Below are 25,731 nucleotides of genomic sequence, written 5' to 3'. Positions count from 1 at the left end.
TTTGCCCTGTAACTTTTTGTTTTCTTTTTATTCCCATTATGGTACTTGACCATGCGATCGCTTAAATAATACAAGGCAATACTTCTATGTTGCGGTGTATTATGCCTGTCAGTGTACAACTGTCAGGCCATGTTCAGCCGTGGCGGAATTTTTCCGCTGCAAATGTTGTTGCGGATTCGGGGGAATTACGCAACGGATCTGCAGCAACAATTGCAAGTCGGGTGGCAAAATATCCTTCAGTTAGGCCTATATGCAATAACTTTCTTTGACCATTAGAAATATTGGGAGGTTGGTCTAATCTAATATTATTGCTGGGACTGTTTTCTTAAAGGGGTTGTATGAGTTACTTATAGAATACCACAACTACTTGATGTGAGCAGCATGAAGGTTTAGTAGTTGGCACTGTTGCCTTCACTGCTGGGGTCCTGGGTTTGAAACTGGCCAAGGAAAACATCTGTCTGGAATTTATATGGATTTGTATGAATTGCCATATACTGATGGGTTACTTCATACATGTACAGTGAAGGAAATAAGTATTTGATCCCTTGCTGATTTTGTAAGTTTGCCCACTGTCAAAGACATGAACAGTCTAGAATTTTTATGCTAGGTTAATTTTACCAGTGAGAGATAGAATATATAAAAAAAAAGAAAATCACATAGTCAAAGTTATATATATTTATTTGCATTGTGCACAGAGAAATAAGTATTTGATCCCTTTGGCAAACAAGACTCAATACTTGGTGGCAAAACCCTTGTTGGCAAGCACAGCAGTCAGATATTTTTTTGTAGTTGATGATGAGGTTTGCTCACATGTTAAATGGAATTTTGGCCCACTCCTCTTTGCAGATCATCTGTAAATCATTAAGATTTCGAGGCTGTCGCTTGGCAACTCGGATCTTCAGCTCCCTCCATAAGTTTTCGATGGGATTAAGGTCTGGAGACTGGCTAGGCCACTCCATGACCTTAATGTGCTTCTTTTTGAGCCACTCCTTTGTTGCCTTGGCTGTATGTTTCGGGTCATTGTCGTGCTGGAAGACCCAGCCACGAGCCATTTTTAATGTCCTGGTGGAGGGAAGGAGGTTGTCACTCAGGATTTGACGGTACATGGCTCCATCCATTCTCCCATTGATGCGGTGAAGTAGTCCTGTGCCCTTAGCAGAGAAACACCCCCAAAACATAATGTTTCCACCTCCATGCTTGACAGTGGGGACGGTGTTCTTTGGGTCATAGGCAGCATTTCTCTTCCTCCAAACACGGCGAGTTGAGTTAATGCCAAAGAGCTCAATTTTAGTCTCATCTGACCACAGCACCTTCTCCCAATCACTCTCAGAATCATCCAGATGTTCATTTGCAAACTTCAGACGGGCCTGTACATGTGCCTTCTTGAGCAGGGGGACCTTGCGGGCACTGCAGGATTTTAATCCATTACAGCGTAATGTGTTACCAATGGTTTTCTTGGTGACTGTGGTCCCAGCTGCCTTGAGATCATTAACAAGTTCCCCCCGTGTAGTTTTCGGCTGAGCTCTCACCTTCCTCAGGATCAATGATACCCCACGAGGTGAGATTTTGCATGGAGCCCCAGATCGATGTCGATTGACAGTCATTTTGTATGTCTTCCATTTTCTTACTATTGCACCAACAGTTGTCTCACCCAGCGTCTTACTCATGGTTTTGTAGCCCATTCCAGCCTTGTGCAGGTCTATGATCTTGTCCCTGACATCCTTAGAAAGCTCTTTGGTCTTGCCCATGTTGTAGAGGTTAGAGTCAGACTGATTAATTGAGTCTGTGGACAGGAGTCTTTTATATAGGTGACCATGTAAGACAGCTGTCTTTAATGCAGGCACCAAGTTGATTTGGAGCGTGTAACTGGTCTGGAGGAGGCTGAACTCTTAATGGTTGGTAGGGGATCAAATACTTATTTCTCTGTGCACAATGCAAATAAATATATATAATTTTGACTATGTAATTTTCTTCTTTTTTTTTTTTATATAATCTATCTCTCACTGGTAAAATTAACCTAGCCTAAAAATTCTAGACTGTTCATGAATTTGACAGTGGGCAAACTTACAAAATCAGCAAGGGATCAAATACTTATTTCCTTCACTGTATGTGGAGGAATATATTTCTTGTGCAATGCTAAGGAGGCAACTTTTAACACAAAGTGATTCAAAGTGCTATCAGCACTGTATATAAACAGTTTATAAATCACCCATCTTTTCTCTATACTGGGGAACTGAATTTAAAGTTCATTGGAGTGACTGCTAATGGTTGCATTTGCTTTTAAACAATGTACTCTAAGTCTATGTTCATATTTGAATAGTGGCTTCTCACATACAACAGATACCACTGGCGCCCAAAGGACCCAATTGACTTAAAATGGGGTTCATTGGGTTATGAGGTGGTGCCGGTTGTTTTCAGTGGGATAAATAGCACGGAATGCAGCATTACTTTTCCTGGTCAATATGATGAGATCTGCAACGGAGGCTCTGGATGGAATCTCCGACACAGATGTGAACACAGCCTTAATATATCATATTCTGTGGGAAATGTAGTGAATTAGTAAGAGGATGTTACAAAATATTTTATCATCATTACAATTATAAAAATCACTGTATTTTAGCTTTTGTTTCCTCATTTCCATCTGTAGAAATGTTGAGCTGCAGCCCTGTGGTTTTATAGAGCTGCTGCTTATACATCAATTTTCGGCTTAATTTGTTTTTGTTTTTTTTTAAATTGCTGCTTTTGATACTGAAATATTTCACAAATTGTTTCACCATTCACAAAAAATAAATAATCATGAGAAATCCTATAAAACACTGGGTAAAGGCAGCAGCAATATCTGAATTTTCATACATTTTTACACTCCCAGTAACTTTCAGTGACCCGATGCGTGTATATTGCTGCCGTTAGTATCTTTTTCATCCCACATCATTCTATAACACTATAGTTTTCATTCTCTTTGTTCTTAACCACATTTTTGTATGTCTGAGTTATTGTGTCTGAGAGGGAAACCTGAAATGGAAATACTTTAGGGCACTTCAAGCAATGTCACACACCACATCATGGTATAAGTACATCAGGAGAATGGGCTCTTAAAATGTGTGCATCACGCACATGGCAAAGCCCGTACAGCAGCACTCAGCATGCCACCGGTTATGTATTACGTAGGCACTCTGTGTGCCTCCCTATGGCACTGTATTCTAGGGGCGAATACCTAAACAATATTGCATCTGATGGAACATGCAGTGATCCCATATAAATCAGTGGGATAAAAGCTCTGCATACCTTTGTATTGGAGGCACACGGAGGTATAGCATGGACACATAGATGTCTATGGGTTCCATATTGCGGATCTGTACAATGCTGATCTGTAACAGGGCCATTTACACGAGCCCTAACAATTAAAATCAGCGCAAATAAATTCCTGTTTAAATGGTTGTCTTTGCTTAAAGCGTTATTCCCAATTTAAACATTTATGGCATATCCATGAAATATACCACAAATGTCTGATAGATGCATGTCCCAGCTCTGAAACCCGCACCTATCTCCATAACAGGATGCCGGGTCCCGTCGGCCACCGCATCCAGGCACATAATAAAAGGAGGGATAACTACTGTTCTTTCTATGCATTCCTATGGGAGTTACGAAAACAGATGAGCCCCCATTCTGGAGACAGGTGTGGGTCCCAGAGCTGGCACACACATATATTAATCAATTATGGCATATCCTGTGGATATGCCATACATGTTTCATTTGGGAATACCCCTTTAAAACATGAATGTGACATACACTGAAAGTGCTGTACAATATTATTATAGGGGTTGTCCAGGATTAGAAAAGCAGGTCTTCTTTATTGTAAAAACAGCGCCACACCCATTCATAGGTTGTGTGTCGTATTGCAGCTCAGCTCCATTCACTTCAATGGAGCTAAGCCGCAATATCAGAAACAACCCATGGACAGGTGCGGCACTGTTTTAAAAGTAAGCAGTCATGCTTTTCTAATTTTGGGCAACTTCTTTAAGACCTAAAAAGGGATGGTCATTAAGAGGTTAAAGGAAAATTATAATGTGGTTCCTTCTTCCTTAGATTGCATGAATGGAACTGCACTAAATATTCCTATTACTCCTCAATAGAGCTACAGCTCTCTTGTGGACTTAAAATCAATCACTAGTGCTACAAAAAGTCTCAGTGTAGCCCAGGCATAATTGACTAATTTACCCAACTGAGTCTTACCATTCTCCTTGTCCCTACGATAGTGTCAGCAATGATTGGACTGTATTAGAATGTGTAGGGACAAAGAATATGGTAACACCCAGTTGTCAATTTATTTATAGATTTCTAGGAGGAATAACAGAGGAATGGCACAATTCAGACTTCTAAGAAAAGGTGCTCCAGAGTTGTTATTTTCATGGGTAATACACGTATTACAGACATGTCATGACCTGCCTAAGTAGAGTCGTGTGTTAATGAACCTTCCCTTACCCATCCTATCCCTCCACCCCCACCTTTAGGAAAGACACGTGACACCGAGGTTGGATGTGAAATGGCCACAGCAGCCGTTTATTAATTTCACAGTTTTATAAAAACAATTTAAATCCGAAACATTGGGATAACTAGTTAGGAATCCACCAGAGAATTCCTCCTAATAATTCACATGACCCAAAATGGGTCAGAATCGTAAATAACAATTTTAACATTAACATTAACCCGAGCAGAGGAAGTCCTTGAAGCCCTTTCAGATATTCCTTTTTTAAGAACACACCGAGTTAGCCATCTGCAAACCACCAATTACCTCCAGCCGTCAACCAGCTCGGAAGCACCGTTCACCTCTGCAGATGGCTCCAACCACTAGAAGTCCACTTCAAAGGGATAACACCCGATGAAGCCCTCAAGTGATATACCGACCACTAGAAGTCCACTTCAAAGGGATAACACCCGATGAAGCCTTCAAGTGATATACCTTCCACCAGAAGACCACTTCAAAGGGATAACACCCGATGAAGTCTTCAACCATGTACCTTTTTTGGGGGACGCATACCCCCGATGCGACCCCCCCACCATTTTGTACTGACTGGCCTCAAGGACTCCCCCCGCCACAGCGAAACAGGCCTTGACCACCTTAAGCCTGTGAGTTCCGCCACACCACCACCGCCCTTTCTATTCCTTCTGCTATCGCCAAGCTCCAAAGATCAATGCCAACCTCGGTCAGATGAACCCCATCACTCCTCCAGAAGTTCCCCACTCCTGACTCCAAATCCCTGTGCCGCACGCAAATGCCCCCGTTTTTTGCTACAAAACGGGACACCGCCTGATTAACTTTAATGCGAGCCTTATTGACTCTCTCCACTGACCTAGCCAACCGCCAATGTTTCCTCGGGACTATGTCCGACCACACTATCACCAACTTGGGATAAGAAACCCACAAACACAACATATCGTGTTTGATGTCCCGTACCAACTCACGAAAGGGGCGGACTCCTAAGTCATTCCCACCCACGTGCAACACTAAGACCTCCGGAACCCTATCAAGCCGGGCATATGTCTGGAATTCCGCCAACACCCTGCTCCATGACATACCTCTAAATCCCAGCCAATGCACAACCGCATCCTGTCGCGGAATGCGCAACTGGCGACCGCCCGGGCGGACGTCCGCCCTCAAAGCCCCCCAGTGCACGTAAGAATGACCCAGCAACCACACCAAACACGGAGGCGAATCTGAAACAGAAAAACAATTAGACACCACCATATAAAACATTTCTTTAAGCGTTAACAACAAACCTCATAACAAATGGGGGCGGACATAGGACTTAAATCTGTTGGACTCCCAACGACCAATGCGCCGAACCCCTTCATCATCCAACCCCCAGCGCCCCGCTTCAGTTGCTGCGCCAATCCTGAAGGAATGAGATGAATATGAGCCCGCCGCGACACCAACCGCCGTCAGACATTTTTTAAATACAGCTCCAAACTGAAACCTGGACAAAAACGACCCGTCCACATGACGTAACAAAGGCAAATCTGGAGGCCCCGCTCGCGGCTTAAAACCCTGCATGCACTCTACTGGGCACATAACCGACCCCGGGAGGGCGAACAAAACTATCAGCTTACCCTTCCCTAATTGGTCAGTTTTTGAGAAAAAACCCCGCCTCCCAGGCGTCCCCTAACCAGTACAAAAGTGCCACCAACCTGTCTCTATCCGTATTGACGTCACCCAACTCTCTTACCCACTCCTCCCACTGCCTCCAACAAGCAGAATAAGCACTCCACGTCGTGCGCGCCAAAGACCTTTTTACCAGTTGTTCTACGGGACCGAGACCAGATCCCAAAGATGTTCCACACAAGCCAAACCGAGACGTTCCGCTCCCGGTGCCAATTGCCGAAACCGGTCCCACCGCGAGCGAGAAAGAGCATCAGCGATACAATTCCGTACTCCCGGCACATGCACCGCCACCACCCACGCGTTCAACGACAAACACACCAACACTAAATGTCGCAACAATTGAACTACCGGAGGAGAGGACGCCGTGATGTTATTAATGGCCAGCACCACCCCCATGTTGTCGCAGTAAAAACGAACCTTCTTATCCCTGAGCCTGTCCCCCCAAATGGTCGCCGCCACCACGATGGGGAACAGCTCGAGCAGGGCCAGATGCCGCGTGAGTCCACTGGACACCCAACTAGCCGGCCATTGACCTGCGCACCACGGACCTCCCCCGTAAGCCCCAAAAACCGCCCGCCCCAGCCGCATCCGTAAAAATATTCAAATCACTCGTATCCTGCGCTGGGGCCATCCACAGCGAGCGACCATTGTACTGGCCCAAGAAGTCATCCCAAACCTGAAGATCAGCTCGGTGCTCCTCCTTGAGCCGCACAAAATGATGCGGCGCACGCACTCCCGCCGTTGCCGCCGCCAACCGTCTACCAAACACCCTCCCCATTGGCATAATCCGGCAGGCGAAATTCAACTTCCCCAGCAGCGACTGAAGCTCCCGCAGCGTCAATTTCTTCAGTCTACAAGCCCGCCGTACCTCCAGCCTCAAAGCACCCAGCTTATCCGCAGGGAGACGACACTCCATTGCCACCGAATCTATTTCAATTCCCAAAAAACAAATCGTCGCTACCGGGCCCTCCGTTTTTTCTGGCGCCAAAGGGATCCCAAAATCCCTTGCCACCTTCTGTAGTGCATAAAGCAAATTACCGCAAACCGGCGAACCCCCCGGCCCAACGCACAAGAAATCATCTAAGTAATGGATCAAGGAGTCGACCCCGGATACTCCCCTCGTTACCCACTCCACGAAGCTACTAAACGCCTCGAAGTATGCACAAGAAAGGGAACACCCCATCGGAAGGCACCGATCCACGTAAAAAGCCCCATTCCAAAAACAGCCCAACAGCCGTTGGCTTTCTGGATGAACTGGCAACAACCTGAACGCCGCCTCGATGTCGGTTTTTGCTAGCAGCGCGCCCGGACCCGCAGCCCGCACTAAACCCACCGCCTTATCGAATGAGGTATAAACTACGGAGCACAACTCGTGCTCTATCCCGTCATTTATCGACGAACCCTTGGGATACGATAAGTGTTGAATTAAACGAAATTTTCCGGGCTCGCGCTTAGGAACAATACCCAACGGGGACACAACTAAATCTTTTACTGGCGAATCAACAAAAGGCCCCGACATGCGACCCAACGAAACTTATTTTAACAATTTGTCCGACACGACCTTGGCATGCAAGTAAGCCGATTTTAAATTCCTCCGCGTAACCGGCACCTCATAAGGAGGCGGAGGAATAACGAAACCAACACAAAACCCCTCGCAAAGCAATTTAGCCGCCGCCCTATCCGGATACTCATTTAGATAAGGGGCCATCTTTTCCACCCTCACCGGTGACACCCCCTTGACCAGCCGCGGAGGACTGGTTCCCTGACCTCTTTTTACGCATACATTTTGCCGCCCCGTGTGATGCACCATTACACTCGGAACACACGTGCTTGAACTTGCACGTGGCCCCGAACTTACACTGGCCTTCATTAAATTGCCAGCAAAACCCCGCCTTTCCCCCGCCGCCTTGTCCAACCTGACTAGACTGGCCTCCTTGGCCGGCGCTCCCGGGAAAGGACTGCCTAACCGGAGCCGTAACCCGTAACCAGAGAGCAATATCCTTCTGGTCCCACCGAATTGCCGGCCGAACCGCTTTCCGCTGACGGAATTGCTCATCGTATCGCAGCCACGCCTGACCCCCATACGCCCTATGAGCCTCCCCAATGGCATCAAAATAACAAAACAACGCCGAACAATTTTCCGGCGCCTTTTCCCCTATCACACTGGCTAATATGGCGAACGCCTGCGACCAATTAACGAACGTCTGCGGGATAAGCCTATACCGCCGCCGTTCCTCCTCGTCCTTTTTACTCTCGTCCCGCTTGCTCTTATCTAAATTAAATTTAGCGAGCGGCAAGAGAGAAAAAATCTCAACATATTCGTCCTTCCAGATCCGCTCACGCACCTCCTGCTTTAAATGCGCCCCCAACGGACCTTCGAAACAAACATACACCTCCCCACGAGCACGATCATCAATACGCACCCGATCGCCATCTTTTTGCGCCTCGGTCTGTACCGACACCGCGACCGCCTCTCTAACCGCCGTCACGGGCCGCGCTTGTAACAATCCCACGTCCCTGGGACCCTCCCAAACTACCGCCGGGGACACTTCCGTGACTACCGGCGCCACCGCCCTATCTAGGCGCCCGACCAGCTCTCTCAAGCAACCCACTAAATCTGCCAGACCCGCGCCATCACGCCCGCCCGTGCCACTACCGGCCACCGATGCGACGCTAGCAACCCCCCCGCCGACACCCGACATAAAAATCGCTGGATATGACAATGATGGAGTTATACACTCACCGGGCTGCACAGGCGCTGTGTTGCCGTCAGCCGGACCATCCTGACCTCGACGATACGCGTCCAGTTCACCTTCCTCCAGCTCCTCTCTCGCAGACGACTGGCCATCCCACCGACATCTTCGGAACGGAGATGATGAAGCGCTGACCGATGGGCCGGCAACCTGCCGCCCGACCGCTGGAACCCAGACTTCCGACCGGACCTGCTGCCTCGACGTCGCTGTAGATCTAGGCGTCTGTCTCGATGATCCTGAAGAAGCCTGCCCCCTGGCCGGAACATCACCAGGCGGGGCGGCCGTACCTTGTCCTCCGAATCTTCCATCCGATGGGGGAGGGGTGACAGGGAGCCCGGCCTGCGACTCCCTGCATACCGCCGGACCCCGTCGCGGCTTGGGATTCCTGCCAGGACGCAGGGCCTGGGAAGAGGCGGTCCTCCCAGCTGCCTGGCCTGCAGCGTCCGTGATCGGGCTCCCTCTGCGACGCCGTGTCCGCGGGACTGCCTCAGGACTGAGGCGCTCTGGAGGTCGGGACCGCCGGGAGGGACGGGTCGACCCGGCCTGAGTCGCCGTCACCCCCGGCAACGCTCTCTGCCTGCTCCGATCAGGAGCGGTTGTTGCCGACTCCCCCCCGCCGCCATAGTAATGCTAGGAAGGGGGCCGGGGGAGGGGAGCCTGTCCTCTGCAACAGACCCCGAACGCCGGGCCTGACGTGGCGAAACGGCGTCCGGGATCCTAGTTAATGCAGCCACGGTCTCTTCCAGCCATCCGGGACCGTGGTGCACAGCAGCGGCGCGCAGCCGCTCTAATAATAATGCCTCCGACATAGGGAGTAGCGCGGGCAACGGGGAGCTTGTCTCTCCCTGTGTTACTTCTCCCGCTGCTTCCGGCTCAATGCCGAAAAACAGCGGGAAGCCCAGCAACGGCCCCCTGACTCCTCCTTATCCCTCCTCCACCTCCTCCTCACTCTCCCTCCAACTCTCCCTTACCTATTAACCCTTTCCCTACCAGGGAGGTCATGGAGGCTTCCCCTTAAGCCCTGCAGGCTGCGTCCAGCCTCTTCTGGAGAGCTGTTTCTTTGTAATGATTAGGTGTTTCTTTGTTTTAATGATACCATTGTTGATGGTGTGGTTTACATATTTTAGGCAATGAAAATGAGCGTGAACATGGAAAGCAAAATGTGCAATTTTTCCTCCCCTCTAGGATTCAGTCCTGGATCTGTCCCTGCTGACAATCTAATGGGTATGGGGCACTTTAGCAGATTCAGGGGAAAAAGGGATCGGGCATGTTGGATTTTAACATGACTGATTATTTGTTGCTCTCCCCATTGGAAAAAACATACATGCTCAGGCTGGGAGAAATAGCTATTGGCTGCTTAATTCTATTAGCTGTAATGCTGCAGAGCAAAAGTAAGGCTTCGTTCACATCTGCATCGGGACTCCGTTCATGGGTCCCGTCTGAGCTTTCCGTTTGCATCACCATTAATTTCAATGGTGTCAGATCCTTTGCAAATGATTTCCGTTTGTCACCGTTGTGTAAGGGTTCCGTTGTTTTGACGGAATGAATAGCGCAGTCGACTACAGTATTGCTTCCATCAAAACAACGGAACCCTTACACAACGGTGACAATGGAAACCATTTACATCGGATCCGTCACCATTTTAATCAATAGTGATGCAAACGAAAACCTATGGTTTCCATTTGTTTCAGTTTGGTTTCCGTTCATGGGTTCCCCTGACGGAAAGCTCAGACGGGACCCATGAATGGAGCCCTGACGCAGATGTGAACAAAGCCTTAAAGGGTCATTTGCAAATGATAAAAAAAGAGTCATGCAAATCAGAATGGGATTAGTACATATGGTTTCGTTTCTATTGCACAGAAATCTCCTATGTATACAGCGTCTTCCTAGTAGGATTGCAGTCTGTAGGAAGCGAGCCAGCCCGTCAGTGTTCTTATATCATCTCCAAAAGGCATACAGTCAGTTACTAGTGCCCTATGCATTATGCATTACTATAAGCTGACAGCAGGATCTGACCTTGTTTCTTCCACTTGTAACATAAGACTTTACAATACATAATAGTTTTAGTGCTGGAAATAAAGAGATTGGGTCACGGGAAACAACATGTTTTAGCATCCAAGGGGAGAGAAAAGACATGGACCGCACATCCACATGTTTTAGCATTGATGAATTCTTCATGAGGTCCAGGGAGGGGGGGGGGGGGGGTTCAGTTCATGTTGTGGTAAATGTTTACATTAGCTGCCTCTTTAATGCAGATAGCCCCTGAAAGCCCGGGGCATGGGAACTGTTTAGAGAATGTCTAAATTGACAGACGCTGTATAAGCAGCTGCTGGATTATATACTAACCACTGAGAAAATCGTATTCAGACAATTGCCAATACACAATAACCTAGGTAAAGGGATCCAGGATACATGGGCACAGCTATTCAGTACTTTCCAAACTTGCATTTAGTTTAGTCCATATTTATCTTTCATATTTTGAGAACTTTTTATAAACACAAATCAGGGAAATAGAATGTTTTTTCAGAGTAGCATATTTGCATAATTGAGAAATTTTCACAGTTAAAATCTACATGAAATATGACATAATTTTGCTTCACTTGTCTCATTTTGAGTAACATCATGTTTACTTCTCCATTCATGTCTAAAGCTAAATTCAGAATTTTGATTTTTCATGCTCCATAATTCCCGGCACGGTTCTACGGCACGGACACCGATCCGTAGTGGTGCGGAAAGGTGTCCGCAGCCAATAGAACTGGGCGTGTCTTTATATGCGGACCATGTTACGGTCCGCAATTACGGAGATTTTTTACGGTCGTGTGCATGAGGCCTTAGACAGAGGGCACATGAGTGACAGCAGAGTAAGGCTAAACCTTTGTCTGTTTCCAAGGGCAACCGGCAGATTTTTTAAATCAGCTATGTATATAAACTTAAAATATTTATACTGTTACTTAACTTTTTATGGATTTTCAAATTGTTAAGTATTGTTAAAAGGGAAATATTGATTATAAGTGAGGATTGTAGCCAATTTATTGCTCCTATGCATCTAAAATAGAAACTGAAGCACCTGTACATATAGTCTTTATTAAAAATATCCAATGCTCCTATGCAGACCTGATTGTCTCCATGGTTACAGGCTACAAACAGACCCTGTGTAGTCCAATCATTGAAGCCATACTACCTTCCATTTGTCTCCTAGGCACCTGGACATAAGTAAAAAAAACCTGCTAATTGACTTCTGTGGAAGAGTATTGTCAGCATTCTCTGTGCCATGTGCTGCGTTCATTGTGTCAGGAGGGGTAGGGAGGAAGGAGGAGGAGCTGTCCCCATCATCTATTGTTAATGGTGTGATCCTGTCTTGTGGGCCTCCATCTTTCATCGTAATCCTCCCATCTGATGCTAATGCGTTAACTGCTGACCCCGGGACTCATTGTACACATCACAATCTTAAAAATCCTCTTTACAAAACCTGAAGTGTCAGCCTATTCTGAGTGCTTAGTGGCCAGTGTAAAAACGGAAAAATGTCAGTAGTAGCAGAAGTGGAAAACTGAAAAAAAATAAAAAATATTAATCTCCAATTAAAAATAAATAAATAAAAATGTATAACATGAAAACATTAAACAATAGGTCATTCTCTGATGGTAGATTCCTTCTAAAAGGGTTCTGATGGTGTCTCCTTTATACGTTATTGTGTAAGGATAACCCACCCCCCCGTATAGACAGATTTTTTTATTCTTAGATTAGGTATTGCATACAGTATGTATTTTCCAATATTTTTGGTACTTTATTTTTTATTCTGGGTGTATTGATCTGTCTCACGTAAACGTTGTATTATTATTCACCAGTGACTAATGCGATGCAAATTAAAAGAAATAATAGATTAATATGAAAAGTGTTAGAACATCTTTACATACATATATGCATACTTAAAGGGGTTGTCCACTACTGGACAACTTATGACCTATCCACTGGATAGGTCATCAGTATATCATTGGTGCGGGTCTGACATCCGGAGTCCACACTGATCAGCTGCTACGGCTGCCTCCGTGCACCGAACGGAAGCAGATGGGTGCGGTCACGGAATAGCGGCCGAGCTGCAGTACTGCATCTCTGCTCCTATTCAAGTGAATAGGAGCGGAACTGCAATTTGGCTTCACGGCTGCTATGCTATGTACGGATCCATTTGCTTCCGGCTCCATACATTGCATATTGTACAATGACAATGAGCAGCTGATCGGTGCGGGGTCCGGGTGTAGGACCCGCACCGATGATATACTGATGACCTATCCAGTGGATAGGTCATCCGTTGTCCGGTAGTAGACAACCCTTTTTAAGCCTGTCAAGAGTTTTTTTTATATTATCTATATTACTCTATGGAAAAAGTCTAGCTACAAAGAGAGTAGCCTTAGTGTCCTATGGGGTGATTGTACCCTATTTCTATTGGTTGCATACTGTTAACCCAATGGCACCATGCCTAATAATAAATGGGTTGTCCAGTATTTTAAAAAAGGATCTGCTTTTTTTCCGAGCAGCGCAACTCTTGTCCATGGGCTGTGACTGGTATTGCAGACCAGGCATATCCACGTGAATACTTGACAAGGTCAGATTTTTATCCATTGGAAGTAACCAATAAATTAAGCAGAGAAAGTATATTGTAAAATGTTATAAGTTTACTTTTTTTATAGAATAATGTATATTTGCAGAAACTGTAATACGCTTTTAAGAACTTTACAGAGGGCCTGTTTGCTCCACCGAAATGTTTGTTTTGGTCAATTGACATAACAATGCTGGACCACCTTTACTTAGAACTCTACATTGTGCAGTTCCTCTATTATTCCTCCTGGAAATGTATGAATAAATTGACAACTGGACGTTACAATTCTTGTTAATGGAGTGTGTTCGTACAGTCTAACAAAGGCAACACTGATTGGAGAGTGTGTAGGGACATGACCCATTAACAACGGGAATGCTAACACCCTGTTTACATATTAATACATTTCCATTGCACACACATAGCGGCACTCATCGAATGTTTGAAGTGTGATCAAAGAGAATTTGTTACCAGGGTAATGTCTCACTTCATACACAAATCAATTCCAGATGGATAAAGGTAGCCAAAAAACAACAGAAGCAATAAAGACGCAAAAAGACAAAGCCACAGTGAGGGAGACTTACACAAGAAAAATATCACTGTTAAACTAAGGCAAGGAAAAGGTCATGATACTCAAACTGAATGCAACATTTCCATATGTAGGCAGCGCCTGGGCTCTGCTTTATTCAATAGATGCAACATAAAAAAGAAAAGACTCCAATGCTATAATAAAGATACTTTACAGGGTATTTGTGGCAGGATTTTGTATGAAAATGCAACTTGGTAACTAAACTTTTAACAAACTTTTGACGTGTCATAGTGACATGACAGAAGGTTTAATCGGTGGGGCTCCGAGCACTGAGACCCCCACCAATTGCTAAAACGCAGGGGCAGAAGCTGTCGAGTGAGTGCTGTGCCACTTTGTTTCTTATAGTCTTTTCTCAGAAAGCCGAGCCAGCGATGTAGGGACTCATAGACTATCTATTGGGCCTGTACACCACTGAGGAAAGTCGTAGAAAGCTGATCAGAAACAAAGTGACACTGGAGGTGCGTTGCTTCTTACTACATGTGTGGGAGATCCAGTGACGTTGCATACATCTTCCATTGACTCCTGTATACTGTAAGGTTCCCTGTGTGGTCTTTTGTGTGTGACCCCCTTGTATTAAAGGTGTAGACGGTTTTTAATACAGTTATAACAGATAGTAAACCAGTGTGTACCAGTCAAAAAGTTATGTTCAAATCACAGTCTATATGAAGCCATGTTGCCAAACCACACTGACCATTTTACCCATGTAAACATGACCGGTATTTTTTTAAGGGAAAAGGTGGCAAACCTACACCATGTTCCAAATTATTATGCACATTGGATTTAAGTGTCATAAACATTTAATTATTCGTTTTTCAATTAAACTCATGGATGGTATTGTGTCTTCGGGCTCTTTGGATCATTGTAATCAATCTCAGACACCTGTGATAATTGGTTTGCCAGGTGTGCCCAATCAAAGGAAAACTACTTAAGAAGGACGTTCCACATTATTAAGCAGGCCACAGGTTTCAAGCAATATGGGAAAGAAAAAGGATCTCTCTGCTGCCGAAAAGCGTGAAATTGATTTGTGGCTGATTCAGAGCACAGACGGGTTTGTTCAGATAAAGGCATAATGAGGAAGGTTTCTGCCAGACAAATTAATAAGATTAGGAGAGCAGCTGCTAAAATGCCATTGCAAAGCAGCAAACAGGTATTTGAAGCCGCTGGTGCCTCTGGAGTCCTGCGAACCTCAAGGTGTAGGATCCTCCAGAGGTTTGCAAGTGTGCATAAAGCTATTATTCGGCCACCCCTAAACAATGCTCACAAGCAGAAACGGTTGCAGTGGGCTCAGAAATACATGAAGACTAATTTTCAAACCGTGTTGTTTACTGATGAGTGCTGTGCAAACCTGGATGCTCCAGATGGATGGAGTAGTGGATGGTTGGTGAATGGCCACCATGTCCCAACAAGGCTGCGACGTCAGCAAGGAGGTGGCGGAGTCATGTTTTGGGCTGGAATCATGGGGAGAGAGCTGGTAGGCCCCTTTAGGGTCCCTGACGGTGTGAAAATGACCTCTGCAAAGTACGTCGAGTTTATGACTGACCACTTTCTTCCGTGGTACAAAAAGAAGAACCGTGCCTTCCGTAGCAAAATTATCTTCATGCATGACAATGCACCATCTCATGCTGCAAAGAATACCTGTGTGTCATTGGCTGCTATGGGCATAAAAGGAGAGAAACTCATGGTGTGGTGCCCATGTTCCCCTGACCTCAACCCTATTGAGAACCTTTGGAGCATCCTCAAGCAAAAAATCTATGAGGGTGGGAGGCAGTTCACATCAAAACAGAATCTCTGGGAGGCTATTCTGACATCCTGCAAAGATATTCAAGCAGAAACTGTCCAAATACTCACAAATTCAATGGATACAAGAATTGTGAAGGTGATATCAAAGAAGGGGTCCTATGTTAACATGTAACTTGGCCTGTTAAGTTTTTTTTGATTGAAAGAGCTTTTCATTTCTGTAAATATGACCTCCTGATGCGGCAAACTCAACAAATTACCATTTTAGTTCTCTTTACAACCTTTAAAATGTTTTGATCTCTGTTGTGCATAATAATTTGAAACAGTGCATTTTGAGTTTTTTACTTCTAAAAAAAAATCTGTTATCATTAGGAGAATTGTTCAATAAAATTTGCATTATACTCCAACGGTTGATGGCTTGAAGATTATACTGACTGTCATTTGCATCGACTATTTAGGAAAATCAGCAAAAAATAACATTTGCATAATAATTTGGAATGTGGTGTAGTGCCCTTTTATGGCATCATACAACCTCCGAATCATAATATAGCAATGTACATGAGGCATAATACTCACCAAATACCAAAATTATTACTTTCTAAGTATAATTTCCTATCCATCACTTTGCATACATATATATTATTCCATGGATAATATCATGATGCCCAATTATAATGAGTGTATACAAAATGATAAAGATATGTAAACATATTAAAGGGGTATTCCAACTGATAACATTGATTACCGCTGAGGTGAGAAGGAGTTTGTCTGGTGCAGCAGTCAACCTTGCGTGCTGCCGCTCCATACATCCCCCTCATAGTTACAGGAACAGGGATTTGTAGACAATCTAACAACTATAGGGTCTAGATGACCCTCAGTCACTGTCATGGAAACCAAGAATCCGTCTTTGCCATGATTTTTCCTGCTCTGTAGAACACACACACATATATATATATAATAATTAAATAAATATATGTTTACAAAAAGTTTGTCTAGATTAAAAGACTCACATTTTTGTTTATTTTTTGCTTGAAGGGGTTGTCCAGTTTCAGCAAACGAATCTTATTTTTTTTTATGCAAAATTAAAAGTTGTGCAATTTTCCAATATAGTTTCTGTTTTAATTCCTCACAGTTTTCAAAATCTTTGCTTGTTGATATTCAGTAGGAACATTCATTGTTTACTTCCAGTGGATAAATTCCGTCCATGGTCATGTGAGGGACACACAGGTGCTTGGATCGTTAGTAGACACAGCTCTGATACACATACAGTAACTGTAACGAGCCGTGCACCTGCGTGTCCATCACGTGGCCATGGACAGAATAGTAGTTACTAGAAGTAAACAGTGAATATTCCTACTGAATAACAACAAGCAGAGATCTTGAAAACCGTGAGGAATAAATACAGAAAGTATATTGGAAAATTGTCTAGCTTTTAATTATACAAAAATTCCATTAATTTGCTGAAACTGGAATATCCCTTTAAGAAAGTCACAAAAATAGACAGTTAAAAACTCCTCGGTGAATGGTGGAGTTCTTTATTTTTTTGTGCAATAACTAATCCAGGTCAATACTAGACACATTAGAATAAAGTTGGCCAAACACGACGATTTTGGCTGGACCTGGCAGCAGATGTTGGAGGACCTCCATGTCCTATGCCATTCAATGGTGACCGTTTGGCTTGCAAGGCATTGGGAGAGATAGTTTTTGGCCAAAAGCCATCAGACCTGGATAGTGTTTAAGTCATGAGTGCCAACATTAGTCATAAATGATCACCGATTGATCTTTTGTATCAGATGTATAGCACATGACATTCATTTGAACTGGTCAGATTTGGCCTTTCCTTTTACAATGTGGCTACCATAGCATCTGTTGCTCAGAAAGACTCATTGACTATAATAATGGCTTTTGGGACCAGTGCCAGTGGAGTAACTCACAACCAGCATTTTGGGGTCCATATTTGTTAGTGTCTTTTTATACATGTTATACAGAAGAACAACTATTAAATACATTGTAGTTAAAGTCATATCAGACTTACCAAAAAACTGTATCCATTTAATCCCAATTGTTCCAGCACTCCTGTACATTCCTGCATTCCACACTAAAAGATAATCACACACAATGATAGACAGTCAGTATGCCATCTCACAATATAACTATTAATTGATACTTTGTGACATAATATGACACCCTTATTAAAGGAACACTAAAGACTAAACTGATATACGGTGATTTGCTTAGTGCAGGGCCTGAGGAGGGTGGTGGATGACACGCGGATACTCTATGTAATGCTCTTTGAATTTCTGCAGATATACACTAGGCATTACACTATGTATTAGTTCTGCTTTAAGTGTTCAAATAAAGTATGCAATGATATCCGGAGATTGGCCTGGAGACCAAGTGGGCAACGCCATGAAGGGGCTTTCACAAGGGAATGTCACACCGGTCCTTCTATTGGGATTATGGTGTGTGGTGGCATAATGTACGGTAGCCGACCCCCTCTAGTCTTCATTTCAGGTACACTAACAGCTCGGAGTTACATTGATTTGGTCGTGGAACCAGTGGTACGGCCATTTCTCCAAAGTGACCCAGAAGCTGTTTTACAACAGGACAATGCCAGGCCACATGTTGCTCGTGCTACTGTGAGCAGCAAACGTGCTATCATGGCCTGCAGCATCTTCAGACTTTTCTTCCATCGAGCACGTTGGGACGTCATTGGTCGGCAATTGCAAAAGGATCTGCGGACAGCCAATCTTGATGATTTGCGTGCCCAAAGGCATTCAGTGTGACATAACATTTCTCAGACAGCCATTAATAACCTCATTGTAGCATGCCAAAATGTATAAGTGCGTGTATATATTCACGTGGTGCTCATAACCTATGCTAAATAAATCAAGATGTTCGGAATATTTTGTTTCCATTTTTTATCATTTGCATATCATTAACATGTCTACCGATCCTGTGATTTCCACAATTCCAATTCCTTCTTGGTGATTCAATTTCATTGTTGAGGAGTGTAATTCTCCTATTAGTGCCAGTGACAGTTTCCCCTTTTATTTAGAACCACATTGTTTTCCCATTGTATTACTAGACATGTATTTCCCCTCATTAGTGCCAGACAGTTTTCTTCCATGTTGCATTAGTGCCAGATACAGTTTGCACACTTTACTTGAAGATTTTCCCTTATAGTACTAGCTACACCACCCCATTACTGTAAACTAGTTTCTTGATGCCAGCAAGAGAAGGTTGAACACAGTGAGTGACTAAATACAAAAACTTACTGTATGGGTGACACAGGCTTATCCCCATTGGCTAAAGTAGAAAAAACGTGCCATCGAAGCCTGAATCCGATTTTTGCTATGCAACAGCTCCAATGTGATACATTATTTAGTGATAGAAGCAGCAAGAAAAAGAACAGGTAAGAGACTGACACATAATGAAACACCTGGGGAACATTGGTTTGGGTTGGAGTTTTTCTTTAACTTGATATTTTGGAGACCTTTTTATATGTTTGGTTGACTTAAATAGGGGATCATTCAACATGGCTTAGCGCCGAAGAGGTCGAAAGAACGCTTGTAGGAGTGTTGCTGGCCCTTTATTAAGTCAATGTTGTGTTCTCCTCTCTTTGCAACTAGAGAACATTTTCCCTCTAGTAATTTCAATGATTTTCAATTCTTCGCCTTCTACATTAGGAAGTTCTATGAACCTACATCATCTTTCCCGTAGTCTTGAGAAGACTCTATATGTTGATTCTCTGGTGGATGAATTCAACATTCCTATTTTGGTCCACATACAGCAAAATCTCCTCCAGATCACCACCCAAAATTACAATGAAAAACGGTCTTCTAGGGAGGTGGTCCTTTTAAAGATTGGGAATTGAAATCCATCACAGAAAATAAAGAAACTGACTACAAAATGTATTGACAAAAAGATAGGAGGAAATCTCCAGCTCACCAGTGTTGTGTCTCTGTTCTGACTGCGCCAGGATATTGTATGGCCTATATGCCATGACTAAGGATATGAGCTGTATCTGAAACACGTAGGCGAACTACCAACCACCTCTTTTTGCATTTTGGGATTTGAAATTGTTTTGCAATAAAATTGGAACATTGTTTCCTTTTAAAAGTACCAGTTCTGGTTTAAAGTTCTTCTTTTTTTAGGTACAACATTTATTGTAACGGTATTGTATACTGGTCTTCTACTAATGTTTCATGAGAATACACTGTAGTTGCTTCTTATAAATATTTATACAATAAAGGCTCAAACAAAATGGCTACAAAGTGTTAAAAAAACGAGATAAATAAATAAACCAATAAAAGCAAACTAGATGGCCAGTTTTACTGTACTTCCCTACATCAGCAGTGGTCATTTGGACTATCACATCATTCATATCATTCACTATGTGATATTCTTATCATGTGTAGTAAGTAGTCAGTGGATCTTACGGTTACCAGTCTGTTGGTTTCTGCTTCCAGTCTTAAGGTATTTACGGTACCTGCCTATTCATGGGAACGAGAAGTGACTAAACATATATATGTGTGGCAATACTCAGCACCTGCTGGTAAATGTCTTTGTTTGGGTTACATCTCTGATAATATGAAATAAGGTCCTTACAGTTCTCTATTTAACGTCTCGTAAGCTAGACTTAGATTAGTAGTCATTTTTGGTTGTCAAAAGTGCGGATCTGTAATATGGCTCCTATTGACCGCTTCAGGTAACAGGGGACTGCAGCTGCCGGCAAATCAAATCCCCAATAGTATTCTCCTTCATTCCATCAACCATTTCTGATGCCTACTTCTGTCAATGGACAACGCAGAAGGGCTGTCATAATCACAACAGGCTCTCTTCTGTCTCCATGCAATTTGATTTCCAGATGGCTGCACTTTCTATTACTTGAATCACTCGTACTTGGAAGGGGGGTGATTTGGCTCCTTATAATTAAATTTCCTAATATTCAAGTTAAGGTTCACCAAAAAAAGATCCCAAGAGAACATACTTGCCCATTTTCTAACCCTCCAAAACACATTGTCACATAGTTCTCAGTCTTTTAACCCCTTATTGTATTGTACTATACATTTACAGTAGGTGTTGGAATATTGCACCGTGACATAAATGTACAGCGCAGGGAATGACCCAGGCACAGGTGCTGTGTCCGCGTCATCAGCAGCGGATGTCAGCTGTAATATATACAGCTAAACGACCGTTTAACACCTTAGGTGTTGGTGCCTGATGAGATGCCGATTGCTGATGGGTTCCATGGCAGCCGGGGACCTAGCAAAGGCTTGTCATGGTTATATGTCTCCACCGACAGGCAAACTACATTGCAATACGTTAGTGTTGCAACATATTATATATATATATATATATATATATATATATTAATGCTATGTTGAAGTCCTTTAGTCGGAAGTTAATTAAAGTTTATTAAAAAAGTAAAGAAAAAAAGCAGAACAAACCCCCCTTTGTCCCATAAAATATGCTTTTATTAGGCAATAGTATAAAAATATTAAACTTTTTTCCATAAAAACCACTAATAGAAAAGTAGTAATACATAAAGATGTAGACATATTTGATATCGCCGTCATGGTAACAGCCCATAGAATAAAGTTATTATGTTATCTCTATCACACAGTGAACTGCATTAAAAATAAATAAAATACAATAACGGAGTTGGTTATTTTTGTTTCTTCTTCCCCCCACAAAATAAGAATAAAATCTAATCAATAAATCATATGCACCCCAAAATGTTGTTAATAAAAAACTCATTGATAATATACAGCTATGGCAGAGGGAAAATAATAAAAGTTGTGGCTTTCTGAATGCGGTGATGAAAAAAGAAAGAAAAAAAAGCCCCAAATATGTCCCTAAGGTGTTAGACAGACAATGCACTAATATATATTACTTTTACCTGTCCCTAATGTCACCAAAGAACAATCCAGACAGACAGACTGGTTGCTAAGGATATACTTCCTAACAACCACAGCATCAACAACAGCAACCACAGCCTTCTATATGTGATTGTCAGACAGCACATCCTTGGAACCCAGCCTCAGATTGTGGAAGCCTTTATACAAAGGCCAAAGTGGCAGAAAGGATTTCCCCATCCTTACTGTCATATAACTGGGTAATCCAATAAAGCCCATGTGTACATCTGTAAAGTCTCGACCTAAAGCCTTGTTTTCTTGTATTCTATAAGTGATTACTAAAAATGTGAGAAAACTCCAGCTATTGTCAACGTCGCCCCAAAATACCTGTAACCTGCCGTCAAAGCTAATTCCGTCAGGTCAGCTGGACTGGCAGCTCTGGTGATAGCCGGTCCTGCGTGTTTCTGACACGCAAGATCCAGCGAAAAATTATCCTATCTAAGTTCATCAACTTTAACCAGCATTTACCAGAGCCGTCAGTCCAGCTAACCTGACGGAATCGGCCTTGATGGTAGGATATAGATTCCATGTATACAGGATACATAGAAGCTGTATTTTAAAAAGTAAAAACATTTTTTAATTAGTCAATTTAAAAGTTGACTTAAATCACCAAAAACATTGTTATATATATATATATATATATATATATATATATATATATATAAAATTGGATTTAAAGGTAGCCTTTAAAACCGGTTCTGCGTGAATGCTATTAAAAGTTTCGGTTTATTAGCTGTTAGGCTACAGTCTTGAAAATTACCAACTGGAGGGGTATTAGGCCTCCTTCACATACACAATTTTACTGGAAATTTAGACTGCATAAAAAAGAACATGTATCTTGCATTTTTTTATTGCGTTTTTAGTGGTGATTTTGGTGATTGTTTTGTAAATTGTTATATGGTCTTTCAAAAGTCCTATAGGAAAAGCCTATGGGGAGAAACACCTAAAAAAAACACTATACCCAGAGCATTCTCCGTTTGGAAAAAGACTCCACTGATACCAAAATTGGTTAAAAAAATGACAGAAATGAATATGTATGAAATTGTATGAAGTGCATTTTATATTTTACTATAGACTTTAATATAACATTTTGCTACAACAGAAAACGCATCAAAAAAGTCATTTGAAAAAGCCATAAAAAAACGCAATGAAAAACACACAAAAATGCAGAAAAAAACTTTCACAAAGGATTGTCTGGAATAGATACATTGTAACAAATACTTGGCTGTGATCTCACATAAATAATACGTCTTTTAGTTATATGAACTATGATGAAATGTGATCCCAGAGCACTGACCTCTGGACCATATGTTCCGGAAAACGCTGTGTTGATTTACTTATAGACGTCAATATACAGTAGCATTCTCTATGGATACAATCTGTACAATGATTCTATAAGTTCAATGTCCAGAAAGAGACACTGTATGGTTTGAGTAAATAGTCTGCCCCGTTGACCCTAAAGCTGGAATTTGAACGTCATTACTTTACAGAGTTAGAGCATAGTTAGAGCAGTGCTACGTCAACTTTCTTTATAAAAAATAAAGTTTAGACCCTCTAATGTAAACAAATATATCTGCTTGAGCCAGTATTCAGCCATCACTCCCATAACTCTGGGATTCTTGTATTCAGTACATCATGTCATACGTTCTTACCTGCTTAAAAAGATCTGCAATTTGTGAAGTTGTCCAACTTTCAAAGTCTTCTCGGAGCGGGAGTTTAAAAGCCATGGTCTAATCTGGAGATTTGAAGGGATTCTATTAAATACAGTAGTATGTGCTCAGCTGCTCTGACAGATTTGCTAATTCTCAAAGAGGAAGTGTCCTTAGCAGTCTAGCTTTGTGAAACATGACTTAACCCCCACGCAGCCAAAGCTCTAACCCTAAAAAAAACATTTTGAAAGATTAGGTTAAAAGAGTTTAAAATTTCAAAAAATAGTCAAAATAAACTCCAAATGTTACAACCTTATTAATTTTTAAAAGGTATGTCCGCCTTTGTATCCATGTTTTTTTCCCAAATAAATCTAAAATAAAACATGAAGCAATTTTGCAAATAATCTTGATTTAAAAATATCTAACCGTTTTGTGTATACAGCCCCTATGTATCGGCATGGTTACAGACTACAAATAAGGGTATTTTTTATCACGACTATTGCTTTATGTTTTATTTTAGATCCATTGGAGCAATAAAAGAAAAAGGGTTGGAAATGTGGAAATAGCATTTAGAACACCCATTTTCATATACCCTATTGGAGGATTCTAAGTTAATAGAGGAGGTCATCTGTTCAGGTTCCTCATCTCTCGGCCAGAGTGGAGTGTGATTACATAGAGCATCTCTCACTCTGGAGGACCTATCCTGTCCTGCAATACACAGACAACAGATTGATATAAATAGCTACGGTGTAATATTTCATTTCCCCTGTGGTAGTGCTGCAGGAAAATTGTACACTTACTCCAAGGTTTCCCCACAGATTACAGCTAATTGCTAGGATTTGTGATCTTGTTGATCGGCGCTCACTTTCACGGCCTGTATCGGGCCATTTAAAAATACCTTAAGAAACTAAACTCTCTAAAACTACACAAACTATGTGGTAATAGGAATCACCTAAAAAACCTAAACATGTTTTGGCAATAGAATAAACGTTACCACAAAAATGTAACGCTCTTCTGAATTTTATCAGGTATTTAACCTAATCCAATTTAATCTAATTAAACATCTGAGCGTCCAACAATTACAATAATTGGGAATTTGTTCTTTAATCAGAATAGACTTAAAGGTCCAAACCCTTGGAAGAGCGCAAGCAGAAAAATTATTGGAGAACATACCTCTAATGAAAAAGTTGCTGCACACCAATATCGTATGTTTCTGCGTCCTGTTAAAGCGTTTTCATTCTTTTGGGTCCTGTTGATGCCATATTAAAGCGTAACTGTCACCATACTATGCTGTCCTGTTTTACTATGGGATGTATATTACTATTAGTACATATTGCAGTCATACTATTCTCTATTGTGAATCTTAATACACTGTCAGCAGCGAGGAGCAAAACTATTCATTGCTTTTCCCCGTCTGTCAGAGCTGATTTTTTTATTATTCCTGCTTACTGTTTATTGTAAATAATAACTAGAGATGAGCGAATCTATTCTACACAAATCAAATCCGGTTACTTTCCCAAAAGCTGCGGATTCGGTAAAATGGTAATCCTTTGGTGTTTGCTGGGCACGAATTGCTGCAAAATGGCGGTTATCCAGTGGATAAGGGTTATATCTGGCACGTAGGCTTTGTTCACATCACGTTTTTATGCCTACAATTGACAAATACGTTGGAATAATCTCCCAACGTATACGTTAAACAGAGGCTGTGACGGATGATAAACAGCGGCGTCTGTCACCATAGACATTATTGGTATCCTTTAAACAGATACATTGGGAACGGGGGTGATGAGCGTTCATGAGGTTAAACAGACACCGTTATACTGTATAGGTGATATTAGTAAGTGCCAAGCGTCCCACTTACCCACTGTTAAATTACATTACATCTAGGATAAAGTCGCACGAGACATCAGAGAGTCAGAAACAAGGTTTCAGTGCAATTCGTAGCAAATTTATTCGGACCAAACAAAATCGGACGGCTGATTTGATCGAATCGGACCCGAAACAAAATTTTTAGAAATTCGCTCATCTCTAATAATGACACTATTTGGCACATTATTAAATTGCAAAATGTACAAAGTATCATACGATCATTAATTGTGCCTCTGAACATGGAGATATTAGAAACTATTACAAAAAAGAAGTAAATCCCGCGTAATATAATGTTTATTAATAGACTTGACAAGCAATAGGGAGCGGTTTTAGTTCTGTTTCTAAATGTCCTGCATGTTGGTTGCTGTCACTTCCAGCCTCTTCGTTTCTCATATCCTCAGTTTACATTGTACTGTATATGGTTCCTGTATTTAATGTCACTGAAATAAGAAGCGATGCAAA

The 25,731-nt window shown here is 42.5% G+C and overlaps 1 protein-coding gene across 2 annotated transcripts in view; it reads right to left on the bottom strand.

Moving 5' to 3' along the window:
* The window catches only part of BLNK (B cell linker), a 192,444-nt gene extending 168,966 nt beyond the window's left edge, over positions 1–23,478 (bottom strand). For both annotated transcript variants that reach the window (XM_075842395.1, XM_075842396.1), the window contains exons 1-2: positions 23,404–23,478; positions 17,866–17,928 (exon numbers count right to left, since the gene is read on the bottom strand). In XM_075842395.1, coding sequence (XP_075698510.1) covers positions 17,866–17,928; positions 23,404–23,478 — 138 coding nt within the window. The remainder of the gene's footprint in view (positions 1–17,865; positions 17,929–23,403) is intronic.
* Positions 23,479–25,731: the final 2,253 nt, after the last annotated feature.

This window comes from Rhinoderma darwinii, chromosome 11 (genome assembly GCF_050947455.1).
Source record: "Rhinoderma darwinii isolate aRhiDar2 chromosome 11, aRhiDar2.hap1, whole genome shotgun sequence".
Taxonomy (NCBI): domain Eukaryota; kingdom Metazoa; phylum Chordata; class Amphibia; order Anura; family Rhinodermatidae; genus Rhinoderma; species Rhinoderma darwinii.
The sequence above is the reverse complement of the archived record's forward strand: the minus strand, read 5'-3'. Positions and strand labels throughout refer to the sequence as shown.